The following is a 20,071-nucleotide window of genomic DNA, read 5'->3' as shown; positions in this document are numbered from 1 at the left end:
ATATTTTAGTTGAAAACCCTAAATAACGACTTGCATAGTGATGACGATGTCAAAACAAGGCATCATGAAGCTTCGAAGCGTAATGAATCAGTGAGCCAAACTGCTGAAATTTGCCGATTCAAACCGCTGATTCGACTCGCTGATTCATAACGCTTCGAAGCTTCATGATGCCTTGTTTTGAAATCGTCATCACTATGTAAGTCGTTATTTAGGTTTTTTTTGCGCACAAAAACTATTCTCGCCGATTCATAAAGTTATTTTAAACCACTGTAGTGAGATGGACTTTGTAACGACGTCTTTAGTACCTTTTAAGGGTCTTGAGAGTGTAAAGTGCCATTGTGCCAATGGAGGCCTTTCTGAGCCATCAGATTTCAACTAAAATATCTTCATTTCTGTTTCGAAGATGAACAGAGGTCTTACGGGTGTCGAACGACATGAGGGTAAGTAATTAATGACAGAATTTTCATTTTTGGGTGAACTAACCCTTTAATGTAAATTTGTTTTTAGTCATTTGAGTTTATCCCAGTGGCGTAGGCAGAATTTTATTTTTGGTCGGGCCTGGGCTAAAGTGAGCCGGCACTTTCACGCGGGTGCGGGGGGAGTGGGGTTACAACACATGTTAGCCACTTTATTTCCACTTTTCGAATATTTTCTTCCTTTTTATTGAAAATAAACGCCTTTTCGATCTGATATGTGATGGGGAAAGGAAGTAGAGCGAGTTCGGCAAAAGGCGGATTCGAACCTCAGGTCGAATTGCGTCAACTTAATGCCACACACCTTACCCCTACACTATCACTATTGACGGTTACTTATGGTGTGTTCCCGGCTTTACAGAATTAACCTGCGCTTGCAATTGAAAAGTCACCGTTACTTGTGGGCTGATGGATGGGCTGACGACCCAATAGGCATTTGTATAAACATGCATTTAGACAGAATAAGCCATTTTGCAGCTTACTTTAAAGACTTTTTGGACTAGGGAGGATATTGCATTATGTTTTCATAGTACACAAAACTCTTTTACCTAAAAAGATCAAGGACCGTTAGATTCCTCATGATATGAGTCTGTTTAATGGTTCTTCACATACTCATAGTTTAGTCATTCAACCACAAACATGCCAGTATCTGCTGATTCCAGGAATTACTGAGGCGCACCAAATGGGTCTGTTCCAAATCCTGTCAGCCATTCTTCATCTGGGTAATGTAGAGGTGAAGGAGAGAGGATCTTCTAGCTGTGGCATCTCTGTGAGTCGCAGTGAGAACGGAAGAATAAATGATTCACATTTTGCAGTCACTTTGAACAAAACTATTAAATGTTAACATAAATGCATTGATCCCACACTATATTCTTTGCATTGTGTCCAGGATGAAAACGGCCACCTGGCAGTGTTTTGTGACCTCACTGAGGTTTCGTACGAGTCCATGGCTCACTGGTTGTGCAATAAAAAACTCAAGACCGCCACAGAAACCCTAAACAAGCCTGTTACCCGTTTGGAGGCTGTGAACGGTCGTGACGCTCTCTCGAAACACATTTACGCCAAGCTCTTCTCCTGGATCGTCGGCCAGGTCAACAAAGCCCTGAGCACTTCCTCCAAACCGCACTCGTTCATCGGCGTCCTAGACATCTATGGGTGGGTGAGCTGCTTCTTCATACTTTATTGATTATAAAAATACAGTTTTTACACATTTTCGTGAACTGTTGTGCCCAGGTTTGAGACGTTCGAGGTGAACAGCTTCGAGCAGTTCTGCATCAACTACGCCAATGAGAAGCTCCAGCAGCAGTTTAACATGGTCAGCATTTTCAAACATGTGTCAGCTGCTCCAGCATTCAACAAATAAATCAGTCATGTCCAAGCACATCACGACTCACAGAAAGCATTTCCCCTCCAGCACGTGTTCAAACTGGAGCAGGAGGAGTACATGAAGGAGCAGATACCATGGACGCTCATTGATTTCTACGACAACCAGCCCTGCATCAACCTGATCGAGGCCAAGATGGGCTTGCTAGATCTTTTAGATGAAGAATGCACTGTAAAAACCATTATTAAACCACAATTGTTATATAATTTTTTATATTTTTTTTTGTGCTGAACTTCTCAAATATCTTAATTTGATGCATCCAGATGCCAAAAGGTTCAGATGAGTCATGGGCGCAAAAGCTGTACAACACTCACCTAAAGAAAAGCTCTCACTTTGAGAAGCCGCGCATGTCCAACACAGCTTTCATCATACTGCACTTTGCAGACAAGGTACATGAAGGAAAATATATAGCTATTATGTGGTCATATAGGAATTCCTAGGAGTCTATCCCATTTATTCTTTATATCTCTTTTAGGTTGAATACCAGTGCGATGGATTTCTGGAGAAAAATAAAGACACAGTCAATGAAGAACAAATTAATGTGCTGAAGGATAGCAAGGTGTGTTACCTCAACATAGCTCACTGAGCATTTTTCTGGCACAGAAATTCAGCTTCTAGTGCTCCACAGGAGCATGTTTCAGCTTGCGAAATGTTATTCTCTACTCCCTCAGTGACCTTAAAAGTACAGTTATGATTTAACACGGCTTTGGAGAAGTATCGCCACCTGCTGTTTGGTTCATAAAAACCATTAATTCCTAGATATGTGGTTCTCAACTGGTGGGTTGCAACCCAAAATGGGTTATTTAAGAGCAGAAGACGTTGTTAAATGCAAATAAGCCATTGAGAACCACTAATCTAGAGTGTAATCGTCACTAGTAGGATAACCGTAAGGTTTCAAGCATATCGCTGTTTGTTATAAAGGCTCTCTGGTTTCCTCACAGTTCGCCTTGCTGGTGGAGCTCTTCCAGGATGAGGAAACGCCTGCAGCTCCGAGCACCACAGCACCGTCTGGTCGAGCAAAGTTTGGACGGGCCACTCAGTCTTTTAGGGAGCACAAGAAATCTGTTGGACTGCAGGTTAGAGTTGACCAACAAAGACAAGATCCATCACTGTTATTCATTAATTTTTAAGGAAATTATTATTATTTTTTTTTATTAAGTAAGGATTCATTAACCTCTTACGCTCTGGGACCATTTTGGGGGATTTCCGCATGGATTTGGCCTACCCAAATTTAAAAGCTTCCCATACCACATAGAGTGGTCTAAATACACAATTTTAATGTCCTTTTACAGGAAACTCTTTGAAGTTACATAAACCACTGCTAAAAGTGATAAACATGTAAGTATATGTTGCCTGAGCTGTAATAACCCCCCAAAAAAGAGGAGCTTTTTGCTTTTTTTTTTTTTGGTTATAAATTCATTTTTGAAAGCGTATAACTCGGGCCCTGTGTGCTCTAGCTCCCTGCAGACAGTTTTGGTTGTTTCCACTAGATTCCAGACAATACTGGAAAAAATAATTATTGGTCCCAGGCGGAAATGGTCCCAGAGTAATTTAGTGGAAATAAGTTACTTTGTAAAACAAATGCCAAAGTGATGCATATCTCCAAAAAGTAGAGACTCTAAGCTTTCAAATGGTACCACATATGAGGACACAGCTCCTCCACAGACATTTAAAAATGTTAAATATATACTTGATGATGTCATTCAGTTTAAGAGGTTAATTGGACAGTTCACCCAAAAATTTTAATTCAGTCATTAATTACTCGCCCTCATGTTGTTCCAAACCCATAAGACCTTCATTCATCTTCAGAACACAACTTTTTGATGAAATCCAAGAGGTTTCTGAACCACCCAAAGGCATCAACGTCATTGGAGCTTTCGAGATCCAGAAAGGTAGTGAAGATATTGTTAAAATAGTCCATATGACCACAGTGGTTCAACCTTAATGTTATGAAGCAACGAGAATACTTCTTTGTGCACGAAACCCCCTCGAAAATAACAAATAATGAGCCCGTAGAACCTGGAAGCGCTGCACTGGTTTTACAACTTGGAGAGTTGTAACTTTACATCATAGGAGACTGACGTGGAAGAGAAGAGATTGTTGAATAAAGTCATTATTTATGGGGGGTTTTGCGCACAAAAAGTATTCTTTTCGCTTTATTAAGGTTGAACCACTGGAGTCACATGGACTATTTTAACAATGTCTTTACTACCTTTCTGGGCCTGGAAAGCTGCATTGATGTTGCTGCCTATGGAGGGGTCAGAGAGCTCTCGGATTTCATCAAAAATATCTTAATTTGTTTTCCAAATATGAACGAAGGTCCCACGGGTTTGAAACGACATCTTAAAATATATTCAAATAGAATTGTATATATAAAATAAATTGTAATAATAATGTACAATATTATACTGTATTCCTAATCAAATCAATACAGATTTAGTGAGCAAAAGTGTCTCCTTTCAAAAACATAAAAAATGGTACGGACACCTAACTTTTGAAAGTATTAAAAGTTTTGCCGTAGTTCATTGTCTCATAAAATATGTTGACTACACAATGTCTTGTTCCTGTGTCCTTTTCCTCATTCATAAAGAAAATGAATGGAAAAATGACTTCCAGAGCCACGGCTGCTGAAAAAGCACTGTTGTGCTCTAATGGAGCAGATATTATCTACCCAAATCTCCTCATAGAAAATAAGTGTCGTTTTTCTGATGTTTTCCTTCCTCCTGTTTTCAGTTCCGGAACTCTTTGCACCTGCTCATGGACACGCTGAACGCCACCACCCCACACTACGTGCGCTGCATCAAGCCAAATGACGTTAAAGCCCCCTTCATGTCAGTAAGCTGAGTTCAGAGATAATCCACCATTATGTAATACGGGTCATTATAGTTTCTTCTTTTTCTGTCTCTAGAATGGACCCCCATCGAGCTGTTCAGCAGCTCAGAGCGTGTGGAGTCCTCGAGACCATTCGTATCTCAGCCACAGGCTTCCCTTCCAGGTGCTAATTCAATGACTGACATGTCTTACTAGGGTGAACGTGATTTTCATCAAGTACAACGTGTTCCTGGAGCGACACCTTTGTTGATCCTGAATTGACACCTTTGTTGACATTCCAATCAATCATCTAATCATATTTAAGGGACAAGTTTACAGTTTATGTCAAGTTAGGCCTACAAACCAGGGTTAGGTGTTTCTACATCAGAGTTATTAATCTATCATTTCCCTCTGACTTTAGGAATAAGTTATGGGTAGGGATAGAGATAGGGTTTAATCTAAATTTTCGGACAGGAATGTTGTTCCAGGATCAACAAAATTGGCTGTGACTGTGGCTAACTCACTGTGACTGTCTTACTAGTGTCCATTCTTCTTGGAATCTGATTGGTTGTGACCAACTCAAGGGAACCAATCAGATGTGACTAAAAACTTTGAAGATTGGTGCTTCTGAGTTAAAGTGGTGAACTGATAGCAAAATTTATAATCGGTAAAAACCTTATAGTATTTAAGTTTAAAACCGCTTAAAGGCCCATTCAATCCAAGAACGAATTGTTAATCGGTAAAAACCTTATAGTATTTAAGTTTAAAACCGCTTAAAGGGCCATTCAATCCAAGAACGTATTGTTAATCGGTAAAAACCTTATAGTATTTAAGTTTAAAACCGCTTAAAGGCCCATTCACACCAAGAACAAATAAGATAACTGTGTTAGCATCCACACCAGCGGACAAAGCGTGTGCTTGTCTGCCGCTTTAAATGCTCGAGCTCGTTACAGCCGGATGGATTCTGCTTGGCTGTTTTTGTTCATCAGCTGGATTAAAATCGTTCTGAAAGTGATTCCGACCATATAGTTTCTCTGTGCTCTTATTGCTATATACCGATCAGGCATAAACATTGTCCTAATATTGTGTTGGTCCCCCTTTTGCTGCCAAAACAGCCCTGACCCGTCGAGGCATGGACTCCACTAGACCCCTGAAGGTGTGCTGTGGTATCTGGCACCAAGATGTTAGCAGCAGATTCTTTAAGCCCTGTAAGTTGCGAGGTGGGGCCTCCATGGATCGGACTTGCTTGTTCAGCACATCCCACAGATGCTTGAATGGATTGAGATCTGGGGAATTTGGAGGCCAAGTCAACACCTCAAACTCGTGCTCCTCAAACCATTCCTGAAAAAATGTTTGCATTTTGCAGGCCACAGCCACCAGGGAACACCGCTTTCTGTCACCGGATCACCACTGTTCCTTCCTGGGAGCACTTTTGATAGATACTGACCACTGCAGACCGGGAACACCCCACAAGAGCTGCAGTTTTGGAGATGCTTTGACCCAGTCGTCTAGCCATCACAATCTGGCCCTGGTCAAACTCGCTCAAATCCTTACGCTTGCCCATTTTTCCTGCTTCTAACACATCAACTTTGAGGACAAAATGTGCCGTGATAAAGAGATCATCAGTGTTATTCACTTCACCTCTCATAATGTCATAATGTTATGCCTGATCGGTGTATCTTTAGTTATCGTCCTTGGTGGGAACAGGCCAAAAATTATAATTAGTTCTACTAATCCAGCTCTAAATATTCTAATGCCTTAACTGATCTGGAATCTGTGTTTTAATACTGCTTTAACTCCCTCTGGTCAGGTGGACATACCAGGAGTTCTTCAGTCGCTATCGGGTTCTCATGAGAAAAAAAGATAACCTCTCAGACAGGAAGTTGACCTGCCAGAGTATCCTAGAACGGCTTGTGCAGGTATCACACTTGTCTTTGTAAACATAAGCAGTATTCTTAGTTCTTTCTCTACACAATACCTTTTTAGCATAGTGGTTTAAGATGGTCTTGGCTGGTTTAAAGGGATAGTTCACCCAAAAATGAAAATTCTGTAATTTACTCACCCTTAAGTTGTTCCAAACCTCTATGAATTTCTTTGTTCTGCTGAGAGAACACAAAAGAAAATATTTTGAAGAATATGTGTGACCAAACCGTTTGCTTCCATAGTATGGAGGAAAAAAATACTATGTAAGAATTCTATAGAAATTCATACAGGTTTGGAACAACTTGAGGGTGAGGAAATGACAGAATTTCATTTTTGGGTGAACTAGCCCTCCCACCCAAAAAGTGCCCAGACCCCCTCTAAAACCATCTAAAAAAGAGGTATTCTGACCATGCTGGAACATCTACCTTCCAGCTTAGGTTTTTTTTTTTTTAGACAATCTAATGTTACTATGTTCCCTCTCTACAGAACAAAGATAAATACCAGTTCGGAAAAACAAAGATCTTCTTCCGGGCGGGACAGGTGGCTTACCTGGAAAAGCTTAGGGCAGACAAACTCCGTACGGCCTGCATCCAGATCCAAAAAACCATCCGCTGTTGGGTGGCCCGCAAGAAATACCTGCGTATTCGCCAGGCGGCCATTACCTTGCAGAGATACACGAGAGGACACCAGGCTCGATGGTGGGTGACGCTTGCTAATTTTGTAGATTTATTTTCTGAAATGAGTCAAGCGTAAAGCAAGACTCTTTATTTCTTACTGAAGACTTTCACTTGTGTATCAATTGCTGGATGGAAACTGAACCAACAATGTGTGTTTAATCTGCCCTCGATTAGCCTGTGCAATAACCTGAGAAGGACGCGGGCCGCAGTGATCTTTCAGAAGTACACGCGCATGTGGGCGGCGAGACGACAGTATCTGCGACAGAGAGCAGCAGCGGTTCTCATCCAGAGGTTACTGCGTGGATATACAGCCAGACTGGAGCACAAACGGGTATGAGGCCAATAACGATTTATTGCCCAGTGTAACGGAGGCTAGCTAGTAGATGCTGTGCGAGTAAACCTCACTCCTCTGATCTCAAGAGACGCTCTAGCGACTGAAACTGGAGGTTGCATCCTTTAGCCTCCTTGTTAGAGCGTCTGACTCTCATGACGGTGGACCCGGGTTCGAGTCCCGCTTGGAGAGGGCGGTTTTCCTTCGACACAGATTGATTTGGGCAGTTTCACATCAATTCAATTAGTTTTCTGTTGAGCTAACATTTTTTGTTATATCAAAGTTGACGTGGAATCCATTGACCGTATTTATAACCAGCACTATTCTAGTACTGTCTCTCAATCAAGTTCACCCTATGTTTTTTGCTGTTTTTAATCAGGATTGTTACATTACTGAAGTAAAACGAGTTGCGAATGCTTTTTCATGTTGAATTGGGGATTTCTAATCTTGTTTTCTTGCACAGTTGGTGTTTGAGCACAAGGCTTTACTGATCCAGCGCTGGGTGCGTGGCTTCCTGGCCCGCTGGCGTTTCCGTCGCATCAAGCGTGCCGTGGTGTACCTGCAGTGTTGCGTGCGAAGGATGCTGGCCCGTCGAGAGCTCAAGAAACTCAAGATCGAAGCCAGATCGGTCGAGCACTACAAGACGCTCAATTTCGGTATGGAGAACAAGATCATGCAGCTGCAGAGGAAACTGGATGAGCAGGTATCCTTCGCCATTGTTTTATTCTCAGGACATTTGCACTGATATCTAATGAGGAATACATGCTTGATAAGCAATGTGTTACTATGCGTCTTCAGCATAAGGAGAACCGAGAGCTTTCCGAGCGAATAAGTGTACTAGAGAGCCACAGCGCTGTGGAGATGGAGAAGTTGCATGTGCAGCTCAAGACTCTTGAGGAGGTGAAAGAGGAGGCCCATCACAGCGGAGACCTGGTGACATCATTACAGGAGGAGCTGGAATTGGTCCGTCAGGAGCTGGAGAAGAACAAGGAGGTAAAAATTTGATATTTGTTCTTAAAAAAAACTTAAACTTTTAGAATACTATTATGTAAAAAAAAAGAAAAGAAAAAAATATTTTTTTATATAAATATAAAAATAAATAAATAAATAAATAAATAAATAAATAAAGTTCAAATGTTTTAAAAAAAGAAGAAATCAATACTTTTATTCAGCAAGGACACATTAAATTGATAAAATTTGATATTTATAATGCTACAAGGGTTTCTAGTTTAAAAAAAAAGCTGCTTTTTGTGTCAGGGTTTAGACAAATATATTTAGCAGCATAACTGTTTTCAACATAAATGTTCATAAATCTGCATATTGAAATGATTTCTGAAGGATCATGTGACACTGAATTCTCAGCATCATTACCCCAGTCTTCAGCTTTGCATCATATTAATGAATTACACTTTAAAATATATTACACTAGAAAACATACAACCCCAAATCAGAAAAAGTTGGGACAGTATGGAAAACGCAAATAAAAAAAAGAAGTGATTTTCTAAATTTTCGCCAGTTTGCCAACAAATACGTGAGAAAATTATTGAAATGTTTAAAAACAATGTTCCTCAAAGAAAAATAGGAAGAGATTTGGATATTTCACATTCAACAGTGCATAACATAATTAAAAGATTCAAGGAATCTGGAGGAATTTCAGTGCGTAAAGAACAAGGGCGCAAGCCTAAGCTGAACAACCGTGATCTCCGATCCCTCAGGCGGCACTGCATCAAGAATCGTCATTCATCTATAAGCGATATCACCACATGGGCTCAAGACTACTTTGGCAAACCTTTGTCAAGTACCCCAATACGTAGTTACATCCACAAATGCCAGTTAAAACTGTACTGTGCCAAAAGGAAGCCCTATGTTAACAGTGTCCAGAAGCGCCGTCGACTTCTCTGGGCTCGGAGGCATCTGGGATGGACCATCACACAGTGGAAACGTGTACTGTGGTCAGATGAATCAGTATTTCAGGTATTTTTTGGGAGGAATGGACGCCGTGTGCTCTGGACCAAAGAAGAAAAGGATCATCCAGACTGTTACCAGCAACAAGTCCAAAAGCCAGGGTCTGTCATGGTATACCTTGGCAAAGGTAACTTGCACTTCTGTGAAGGCACCATTAATGCTGAAAAGTACATAGAGATTTTGGAGCATAATATGCTGCCTTCAAGAAGACATCTTTTCCAGGGACGTCCATGCATATTTCAACAAGACAATGCAAAACCACGTTCTGTACACATTACAAAGTCCTGGCTGTGGAGGAAGAGGGTACGGGTACTTGACTGGCCTGCCTGCAGTCCCGACCTGTCTCCAATAGAGAATGTGTGGTGCATTTTGAAGCGCAAAATGCGACAACGAAGGCCCCGTACTGTTGCCCACCTTAAGACTTGTTTGCAGGAAGAATGGGACAATTACACATGAAACACTTCATCACTTGGTGTCTTCAGTCCATAAACGTCTTTTAAGTGTTGTGATAAGGAATGGCAACATTACAAAGTGGTAAATGCTTTACTGTCCCAACTTTTTTTGAAATGTGTTGCAGGTCTGAATGACAGGAAAGGATGCATATTTACAAATGACATGAAGTTGACCAGAAATATTTTTTGTTCATATTGTCTGCAATGAAATACAAGTCAAAGTAAATTTAGAAATCACTTCTTTTTTTTTTTTTTTTTTTGCGTTTTCCATACTGTCCCAACTTTTTCTGATTTGGGGTTGTATTAAATTGTAATAATATTTAAAAATATTACTGTTTTTACTGTTTTTTTTATCAAGCACATGCAGTCTTCATGAGCTTAAAAAACTTTCAAAAGTTATGAAAAATCTAACTGACCCTAAACATTTGAACAGCAGTGTGTGTGTGTATATAACATGTCCACAAATATGTTAATTTTTGATACACTGATTCTATCAGATGGTAATACCATGACACTTTGATCTACCACGGTACTGAATGATTATCATGTTCATATACTATGGTACTTCAATGAATAGCATGGTACATGTTCAAAAATATGGTAATATAATATTACCATGGTTCTTTATGAGAGCTGAATTTCGACAACCACTTGTAAAGGCCAGAAAAGGATGTCATATTTTTTGTAATAAAATGTATACATACTGCAGATGGTCGCTGATCTCAATGAGAAGAACACTCTGCTGAAGAGTGAGAAAGAGGAGATGAACAGACTGATCCAGGAGCAGGAGCAGCAGATAAAAGGTGAGGTCACGTTGTTTTGGCTTGGCAGAGGAAAGCTCCATCTCTTTGTTTCTTTTGTATTTTAATAACTATAATATTATGTCTGTGGAGAAAATTAACCATTAGCATTCCTATTCATCTCGATGGCAGTTACTCTACACAATAGTTTACACCATTCATGGTAAACAATGTACAATAGGTGGATTTCAATATCTGGAAAGTGGTTTAATAAACAAAATAATTTCTCCATTCCTTCTGATTTTATTGAACAGAAAAACCAGAGTTGCCCAATCAGGAATCCACTGAGCACCTGCAAGCACAACTGAATGAGGAACGTTTCCGTTACCAGAACCTTCTGACTGAACACCTAAAACTGGAGGAGCGCTACGCTGATCTGAGATCAGAAAAAGAGGCGGCTGTGGTAAGATTTCATGTTACTTACACAAACATTAGATCACATTGGTGATATTAAATAATGATATAATTGGTAAGTTGAAGAAAATATATTTTCATTATTATAAAACAATTTTGTGTTACCAATCTTTCTAAACAGGATCTGTCCAAACCTGGTCATAACCGAGCCGACTCTGGCTACAACAGCAGCCAATCAGAGAGCCTCCACAGCTCTGTGCTCACAGGGTCAGAGGTCAGCACGCTGGAAAGAGAGGTCCGTTTCAAATGGCAATATGATTCTTGAGTCTCTCTAGATTTCTTCTGTCATGAATATAATGGTTGTGTTTGGTACGTTTAGGACGCTGTGCAGATGGCAACTGATGTGTCCCTCCTGCTGAAGCTGCAGAGGAGAGTCACTGAGCTAGAGAAGGAGAACATGGACCTGCAGAGTGACATGGACACCAAAGAAGAGCAGCTACAACAGGAGCGAACTAAAGTAAACAGTGTTATTGATTTCAGAATGGCCCAGTTTCATCTCAGTTTAAATCAAGCAAAACAACCATCATTCTGTTTTCAGGAACTGGAAGATTGTCAGAGAGTATTAGGAGCTGAGAGAGACTATGAGGCTCTGAAGGTACAAAAACACACTTTAGCTCACCAAATAAACTGTTGGGTTTGTCTTTCATGCATTCAGAGAAATATATAGGTGTGTGTGTTCTGATCTGCTCTCAGCGTCAGGAGCTGGAGTCCGACAATAAGAAGCTGAAGAAAGATCTGCAGGATCTCCGTCAGTCTCTCAGTAAAGGGAAGGGGTCAAAGGTGGCGTCCCCTGGAGGTCAGGCATATAACGTAGTCCTTGAGCAGCTCAACTCCACCAATGAAGAGCTAGAGGTGCGAAAGGAGGAGGTGCTTATTCTGCGATCTCAGCTGGTCAATCAGGAGGCATTTAAACATAAGGTAGGGTGCAAACGTTTTTTTCTTTCAGCCATTTGACAATATTTGACTGCAAAACCCATATCAAAATAATATGAGATCATTCAAATAAAATAAAAAGGGAAACAAAAATAATAAATTGTATAGTAAATACTAGTTATTTGTATTATATTTATTTTGAAATGTGTATATTAAAAAAAAAAAAAAAAAAAAAAAAAAATATATATATATATATATATATATATATATATTATATTATTATATATATTATATATATTATAATATATATATATATAATAAGAACTATTTATTAATTAAATTTAATTAATCTTTTTTTTTTATTTAGAAAAAATTTATTATTTCTAAATAAATATAAGAATAAAAATAAGTATTTTATTTATATATTTCATTAATTATATTATTTATCTTATAAAAGATAAAACCTGATAAATCTGCTTGGTAAATGCATTCTCTTTTCAGGAAACAGGAAGTGAAGGAGATTCAGGTGACTCAAGCAGGTAAATCAGTTTTTGTATTTCATAATTTTGTATTTAGCGTCATCACACCATGTTCACACTGTAATACGCAGGCTTCCTTATAATAGAAGTCACTCATGACTCTTTCTCTCTCAGATCCCCGACTTTGGATCTTCATGAGCTCAATGAGGATGGAGAGCTCTGGATGGCTTATGAGAGCCTGAAGGAAACTAACAGGTGAAGTAAAGTAGATTTAATATACAAAGACTCTTTTTCATACACTCTAGCATACACGCCATCCAGTAAGCCTTTTTTTGCTTCACAGATAGAGGAAACAAAGGGGCTAAATGACCCCATTAAAGAATTTTGTATAAACTCTGCATGAAAATTTAAATGTCTTTGTTGAATATTAATGGAATCGCATTATTTTTGTCAAATGAAATGGTAAAAATGTCTGTTTTAGTGAATAATAACATGATTTTTAGTATATATCTTTTGAGTAATATTAGATGCATCTTTCCCTGCAGGATTCTGGCGTCACAATTGCAAACTCAGGGACAGTCCCACGAGAAGGAGGTGGAGGGTTTGAGGGCGGAGCTTCAGCGGTTAAAGGCGGAGCTTGACCAGCAGCAGCAGATGATGTCGGACAGCTTGGCGCTTCCGCACGACGCTCGAATTCAAGCAAGCCTGCAGCACGAGATCAGTCGCCTCACGCAACAAAACATGGTACACATGCGCTCACAGCAATTGATAATCTTAGTAAACATTCTTCTGTATTAAATGATTTCTGTCAATTATAGGACCTCTTGGAGCAGACGGGGAAACAGGACAAAATGCTCCGCAAACTAAAGAAACACCTGAAAATATATGTGAAAAAGTTTGGGGAGCCTGAGGGTAAAGATTTCTCATTTCGAATACATCATATCAATACTACAGTCAAGATTGGATGTATTTAACTGAATACATGTTTCTTATCTTAAAACTTCAGATCTTAAAGGTTTTTGTGCTTAAATGCGGGCAATTAGTTTTGTAGACACATTTTTCCTACATATGAATTACTGTTGGAGCGGCATCCCAGGATGATTATATGAATATTATATGAATATAAAAATATGAATATTTTGGTGTTGGCAGCAGGTGTTCATTTCGAGCAGTCCTCTCCAGAGCACATGGTCAGTGAGAGCGGTCACGCGGTCAGTATCGTTCGGAAAGAGAGGGATTTCCGGGGCATGCTGGAGTACAGGAGAGAAGACGAGAACAAACTGTTCAAGATTCTCATCACAGGTGATCTGAACATCAGAATATCAACACAGACACAAAAAAACACATGTGTATTTATTTATTTTTCTTTTGCTTCATCAATGCAGAGAACAAATGGACTCTGTTTGTATTCTATTGGAAAAAGACTGAAAATTACTCTTAATTTGTTATTTATCTACCAGATCTCAAACCCAGAGGTGTGGCGGTGAATCTGATCCCAGGCCTGCCTGCTTACATTCTCTTCATGTGTCTGCGTCACGCCGACTACGCCAACGATGACCAGCGGGTCTCCAACCTCCTGAACTCCTCCATCAACTCCATCAAGAACGTGCTGAAGGTGAGAGACTCCACAGAGATGACCCTGAAACATTTTTACATGAAAAACATTGTGCAGATTCTTTCAACAAAACATCTGATAAAAGAAACTATGAACCTTTTTAATAATAACCGACTTGTCTTTACAGAAACGGGGAGATTTTGAGACCATTTCCTTCTGGTTGGCAAACACCTGTCGCTTCTTACATTGTCTGAAGCAATACAGCGGAGAAGAGGTAGGCATGATTGTCCGCATGTGTTTCATAGCCAAGTGTGCTTCCTACCTACGAAAGCATTTTAGGCATTATCACAAGCATGAAGATTGTTTTAAAAGTTGGCGGCAGCATAAATATCTTGTTTGACCTTCACAAGAAATGTACCCTGTTATTTAGTGGGAAATATACATTGTAGGTATAATCCCAGCTAACAAAAAATCCTGTATTCCATGAACATTTTACTAACTTTCCCATTAAGTTATGAAAATGTTATTTCTGAATGCTCCCTGTTTACAGTAAGGGAATGTTCCATTTTATAATTTTGCTGACATTATATGGGAATGTTACTTTTGAATGTTTTGAATCTATTAACATTTAAAAAAAAAAAAAAAAAAACTAAAACCTTTCAGGAAAATTTTTTTCATGAACGATGTATAATGTTAACATTTTGAGAACATTATTAAAGACCAGATAACTTTGAACGAACATTAATTTTACTGAAAGAATGTTTGTTCATCTTTGAGAGACCCGTGGCAGAATGCTAGCTGGGACTGTAGTCTTTATTCTGACAAATGTATTTGTGTGTATTTTTGTGCTTTATTTATAATGAGTTATTAGTGTAGCAACATGCTAACATCAGACTCTATTGGAATTAGCTATAGCTGTCAATTTTTGTGTGGCACAGTGTTGGCATAGTTTCTTGTACATTTTTAGTTTTTCACTTTTCTAGGATAAATCTTTTAATGCAAACAATATATATACACAAAGCTTAAAGTTTTGTAAAACATTCAGCTTTCTAGAAACTAGCTGCAAATATTAGGAGTAAAAGTTTGGAACTGTGCTTTTGAGTTTCTACACTAGCAGTCAAAAGTTTGGAAACTGTACTATTTTGATGGTGAGCAGAAGAGACTTCTTTCAAAAACAAAGCCTGCATTTATTTGATCCAAAATACAGCAAAAACAGTATTATTGTGAAATATTTCTACAATTTAAAATAACTTTTTTCTATTTGAATATATTTTAAAATGCAATTTATTTCTGTGACCAAAGCTGAATTTTCAGCATCATTACTCCAGTCTTTAGAGTCACATGATCCTTCAGAAATCATTCTGATATGATGATTTGCTGCTCAAGAAACATTTATTATTATTATCAATGTTGAAAACAGTTGTTCAATTTTTCAGGATTATTTAATGAATAGAAAGTTCAAAAGAACAGCATTTATCTGAAATATAAAGCTTTTGAAACATTATAAATGTCTATACTGTCACTCGATCAATTTAATGCATCCTTGCTGAATAAATGTATTAATTTTAGTGCTGGGAATCGATTAAAAAAATTTACTAATTAATCACTTTTTTTTCTGTAATTAATCGTGATTAATCGCAAGTTTTTAATATTTTGATATTGTAATAATTTCAGTTACTCACCAAATTAATGTAGAAAATTTAAAGACCGTACATTTTAAATATGTGTTGTAATGGCATCTTTTTATGAATGAAGGCCAGTATCACTGATACTAATGTCTCTATGAAACATTAATGATGTTACATTACAGTATAACTGAAAGCTCCCAATTTCAACATTTATTAGGCTTTAAAAAAAAAAACGACTTTTAATTTAAGTGAACTTAAAACAATCTTTAAATAAACCCATTATAATAAACGTTATTTTTACCTGTGGCCTTCCCTGTTAGACATATACAGAAATGTAATTATCGAACACCAGCCCTAATTAATTTCTTTAAGTCCCCCCCCCAAAAAAAACTTTTGCACGGCAGAACAATGTTACAAAAGCTTTCTATTTCAGATGAATACTGTTCGTTTGAAATATTCATCAGAGAATCATAAAAACATTATTACACAACTGCTTTCAACATTGATCATAATCATAAATGTTTCTTGAGTAGCAAATCCTCATATTAGAATGATTTCTGAATGATCGTGTGACACTGAAGAATGGAGTAATGATGCTGAAAATTCAGCTTTGGTCACAGGAATAAATTGCATTACAAAATATATTGAAATAGAAAAGTTATTTTACATTTTAATAATATTTCACAATATATTTTTTTAATAACATAAATGCAGCCTTGGTGAGCAGAGGAGACTTCTTTCAAAAACAATCAAAATAGTACAGTTTCCAAACTTTTGACATTCACTGCTGAATGCTGACCTGATGTTTTATTTCTTCCTGACATCATTTAGGGCTACACAAAGCACAACACCCCTCGGCAAAACGAACACTGTCTGACAAACTTTGACCTGTCCGAGTACTGCCAGGTTCTGAGCGATCTAGCCATCCAGATCTACCAGCAGCTCATCAGGGTCATAGAAAACATTATACTTCCCATGATCGGTAACTCTCCATGCTCTGGTTAAAAGATTTCAATATTTATTATACATCATCTTGATCCTCTTTTCCTCATCCTAGCACCAGCCATGTTGGAGCAGGAGACCATTCAGGGAGTGATGGGAGTGAAGCCCACAGGAATGAGGAAGCGCACGTCCAGTTTCCCAGAGGACAGCTCTCACTCGCTGGAGTCCATTTTGAAACAGCTGGATGTTTTCTATTACACGCTGCTCCAGCACGGCAACGACACCGAGCTGGTCCGACGGGTCATCAAACAGCAGTTCTACCTCATCTGCTGTGTCACACTAAACAACTTGCTGCTTCGCAAGGACATGTGCTCGTGGAGTAAAGGCCTGCAGATCAGGTACTGACTAGTGCTGGGGAGTCGATTCCTCGACTCTTAATAGCGCTAGTGTCAGAGTCGACTCCAGCACAGGAATCGACTCTCGTTGTCGACTTGTTTCTGTGTCGGAAATTGCTCACTGTCGCAGAGATGTCACAGTCATATAGTTTTATCCTATATGTAGCTTATTTACAATAAAATAACATCCAGTTACATTATAATTACACCATATTACCAAAAGTTTTGGGACGCCTGCCTTTACATGCACATGAACTTTAATGACATCCCATTCTTAATCCGTAGGGTTTAATATGGAGTTGGCCCACCCCCTGCAGCTATAACAGCTTCAGCTCTTCTGGGAAGGCTTTCCACATGGTTTAGGAGTGTGTTTATGGGAATTTTTGACCATTCTTCTAGAAGCTCATTTGTGAGGTCAGGCACTGATGTTGGACGAGAAGGTCTGGCTCTCAGTCTCCGCTCTAATTCATCCCAAAGGTGTTCTATCGGGTTGAGGTCAGGACTCTGTGCAGGACAGTCAAGTTCCTCCACGCAACTCACTCATCCATGTCTTTATGGACCTTGCTTGGTCCATGTTGGACTGTTCCCACAAAGTTGGGAGCATGAAATTGTCCAACATGTCTTGGTATGCTGAAGCATTAAGAGTTCCTTTCACTGGAACTAAGGGGCCAAGCCCAACCCCTGAAAAACAACCCCACACCATAACCCCCCTCCACTAAACTTTACACTTGGCACAATGCAGTCAGGCAAGTACCGTTCTCCTGGCAACCACCAAACCCAGACTCGTCCATCAGATTTTCAGACAGAGAAGCGTGATTGGACTCTAGAGCAGTGGAGACGTGTTCTCTGGAGTGACCAGTGGCGGCGTGCTTTACCCCACTCATTCCGACGCTTTGCATTGCACTTGGTGATGTAAGGCTTGGATGCAGCTGCTCGGCCATGGAAACCCATTCCATGAAGCTCTCTACGCACTGTTCTTGAGCTAATCTGAAGGCCATTCAAAGTTTGGAGGTCTGTAGCTATTGACTCGGACCCTGCGACCCATTCTTTCACAAATGTCTGTAGAAGCGTCTGTGGCCATGGAAGCGATTGGAACTCCTGAATTCAATGATTTGGAGGGAGGGGGCAATATAGTGTACCTCCATGCCAACTTTGTGGTTTCATCAGTTATATTAATTTGGTGTGCCATGGCATCATAAATTCTGCTCATAATCATTAAATTAATGATAATTTGAAGGGAATAAAACAAGAATAAACACAATAAGAGTACATTATTGGATGTATTTAGAATAGATATTATTTTTTAGATCTTGTCCAAGCAGCTTTTTGTGCTATTACAAAAGATGACCGTTTATAGATAATATACATGACCTTCTCTCTCGTTTTTTTTAAACTCTGAAATGATATTCGTCCCAGGCTTTTTCTTGTGACTTTATAGCCTAGACTCTAGAGTATAGCCGAGATTTAGTGTGTGTGTTTTGAGTAAATGGAGTCTCAGTCTACAGTGGTAGTTGTGAATCAGAGTAGACTTCAAAAAACCCGGAAACGAACACCCCTAGTACTAACCACTAGAGGCCACTAGACCTTTAGTCAAGTTTGAAAAAAAAATAAATAAATATATATATATATAAGCCATTCTTAGATCATGCTGGGCTAACAAAATGAAAAGGGTTTTTTGTGCATCAACGTTTTAAATTTTTTGTAACATTTTTTTCATTTAAACAATTGTGCTGAAATATCATTTAGTAGTTTTTCTATTCATTTTCTAGTTTCACTCAAATAGTTTATATTTTTTTTGTATATTGCATTTTTCTCATTTATTTAAAATTACAAAACATTTTCTCTGGTATATTTATATATTTAATGTCAAACAATGAAATGTTTTGATGTATATTCCCCCCTCACATCAGGTATAACGTGTGTCAGCTGGAGGAGTGGTTGCTGGATAAAGATCTTCAGGGCAGTGGAGCTCGTGAGTCTCTGGAGCCTCTGATTCAGGCGGCTCAGCTTCTGCAGATCAAGAAGAAGAGCCAGGACGACGCAGACGCCATCTGCACCATGTGCACCGCTCTCACCACTCAACAGGTGTGTGTGTGTGTGTGTGAGATGAAGTGTGAGATGTGTGTGTGAGTATAGTTCTGATGTTCTGTCTGTTTCTCTCTGGGACAGATTGTGAAAATCCTCAGCTTGTACACACCAGTGAATGAGTTTGAGGAGAGAGTGTCTATATCGTTCATAAAGTCTGTACAGGTGAGTCATTTCTCAATGTTTCTATGGTACGCTATATGATTTCAATGAGGAAAAAAATATTTTTTGGTGTTTTTCCTGCTTTAAAATAGGACACTATAACAATAGCAATACAATTTTTCATAATGTTTTTTTTTTTTTTTTTTTAAGTTGTACCACAACAGACAAATTTAAACATTTGACATTTTCATGTAGAAAAAAGAAATGTATTTATTGAAAACATAAGATTCTTTAACCAGACACCTGAACAAACAAATTTATCCAGTTTATTAATGCATTACAAATTTCATATTTAATAAAAAGTAACAATTTAAATTCAGCTGTTGCTCTCAGGCAACAATGTACCATCGTGGAACACAAGTATTACCAAACTATCACATCAAGTTATCATCTCCATCTTCACTCTCTCCCTGCCGGATTGTCACTATGACCTTCATCTTCCTCTTCACATGACACCTCATCCTCACACTCATCAACAGGCAGTTGTGTTTAATACCTTTTTAAGTGCTATAGAAAATGTGCAGATCATAATATGTGCAGTTCTAGTGTGTGAATTACTATTCATGCTATTCATTACAAAATCATGCAAAAATGCAAATATATTTAGAGAATTCTAGCTATTTTCCTTACAAATATGCTATATTTGTAATACAACCTAGTGTGTCTGGCATGGCCTTAAGCGATTCCTTTATGGTACAATGTTCCCTTGAGGCAACACAGTT

At 38.7% G+C, this 20,071-nt stretch overlaps 1 protein-coding gene across 2 annotated transcripts in view; it reads left to right on the top strand.

The window, feature by feature from the left end:
• Window positions 1–20,071, top strand: part of myo5ab (myosin VAb) — a 29,339-nt gene that overhangs the window by 7,810 nt on the left and 1,458 nt on the right. The window contains exons 9-39 of one of the 2 annotated variants that reach the window (XM_079809321.1): window positions 1,136–1,242; window positions 1,363–1,628; window positions 1,707–1,788; window positions 1,888–2,028; window positions 2,121–2,246; window positions 2,333–2,416; window positions 2,799–2,933; window positions 4,591–4,688; window positions 4,766–4,852; window positions 6,479–6,587; window positions 7,078–7,289; window positions 7,443–7,599; window positions 8,063–8,302; window positions 8,398–8,592; window positions 10,726–10,819; window positions 11,071–11,219; window positions 11,352–11,465; window positions 11,550–11,687; window positions 11,769–11,825; window positions 11,924–12,148; window positions 12,605–12,642; window positions 12,757–12,837; window positions 13,128–13,326; window positions 13,401–13,494; window positions 13,738–13,884; window positions 14,043–14,197; window positions 14,325–14,411; window positions 16,597–16,747; window positions 16,823–17,105; window positions 19,013–19,187; window positions 19,272–19,352. In XM_079809321.1, coding sequence (XP_079665447.1) covers window positions 1,136–1,242; window positions 1,363–1,628; window positions 1,707–1,788; window positions 1,888–2,028; window positions 2,121–2,246; window positions 2,333–2,416; window positions 2,799–2,933; window positions 4,591–4,688; window positions 4,766–4,852; window positions 6,479–6,587; window positions 7,078–7,289; window positions 7,443–7,599; window positions 8,063–8,302; window positions 8,398–8,592; window positions 10,726–10,819; window positions 11,071–11,219; window positions 11,352–11,465; window positions 11,550–11,687; window positions 11,769–11,825; window positions 11,924–12,148; window positions 12,605–12,642; window positions 12,757–12,837; window positions 13,128–13,326; window positions 13,401–13,494; window positions 13,738–13,884; window positions 14,043–14,197; window positions 14,325–14,411; window positions 16,597–16,747; window positions 16,823–17,105; window positions 19,013–19,187; window positions 19,272–19,352 — 4,307 coding nt within the window. Of the gene's footprint in view, window positions 1–1,135; window positions 1,243–1,362; window positions 1,629–1,706; window positions 1,789–1,887; window positions 2,029–2,120; window positions 2,247–2,332; window positions 2,417–2,798; window positions 2,934–4,590; window positions 4,689–4,765; window positions 4,853–6,478; window positions 6,588–7,077; window positions 7,290–7,442; window positions 7,600–8,062; window positions 8,303–8,397; window positions 8,593–10,725; window positions 10,820–11,070; window positions 11,220–11,351; window positions 11,466–11,549; window positions 11,688–11,768; window positions 11,826–11,923; window positions 12,149–12,604; window positions 12,643–12,756; window positions 12,838–13,127; window positions 13,327–13,400; window positions 13,495–13,734; window positions 13,885–14,042; window positions 14,198–14,324; window positions 14,412–16,596; window positions 16,748–16,822; window positions 17,106–19,012; window positions 19,188–19,271; window positions 19,353–20,071 lie in introns of both variants that reach the window. The other variant, XM_079809320.1, reaches the window with a different exon arrangement.

This window comes from Gobio gobio (genome assembly GCF_949357685.1).
Source record: "Gobio gobio genome assembly, chromosome: 25".
Classification (NCBI taxonomy): Eukaryota; Metazoa; Chordata; class Actinopteri; order Cypriniformes; family Gobionidae; genus Gobio; species Gobio gobio.
Note: the sequence above shows the minus strand (reverse complement) of the source record. Positions and strands in the feature narration are given on the sequence as shown.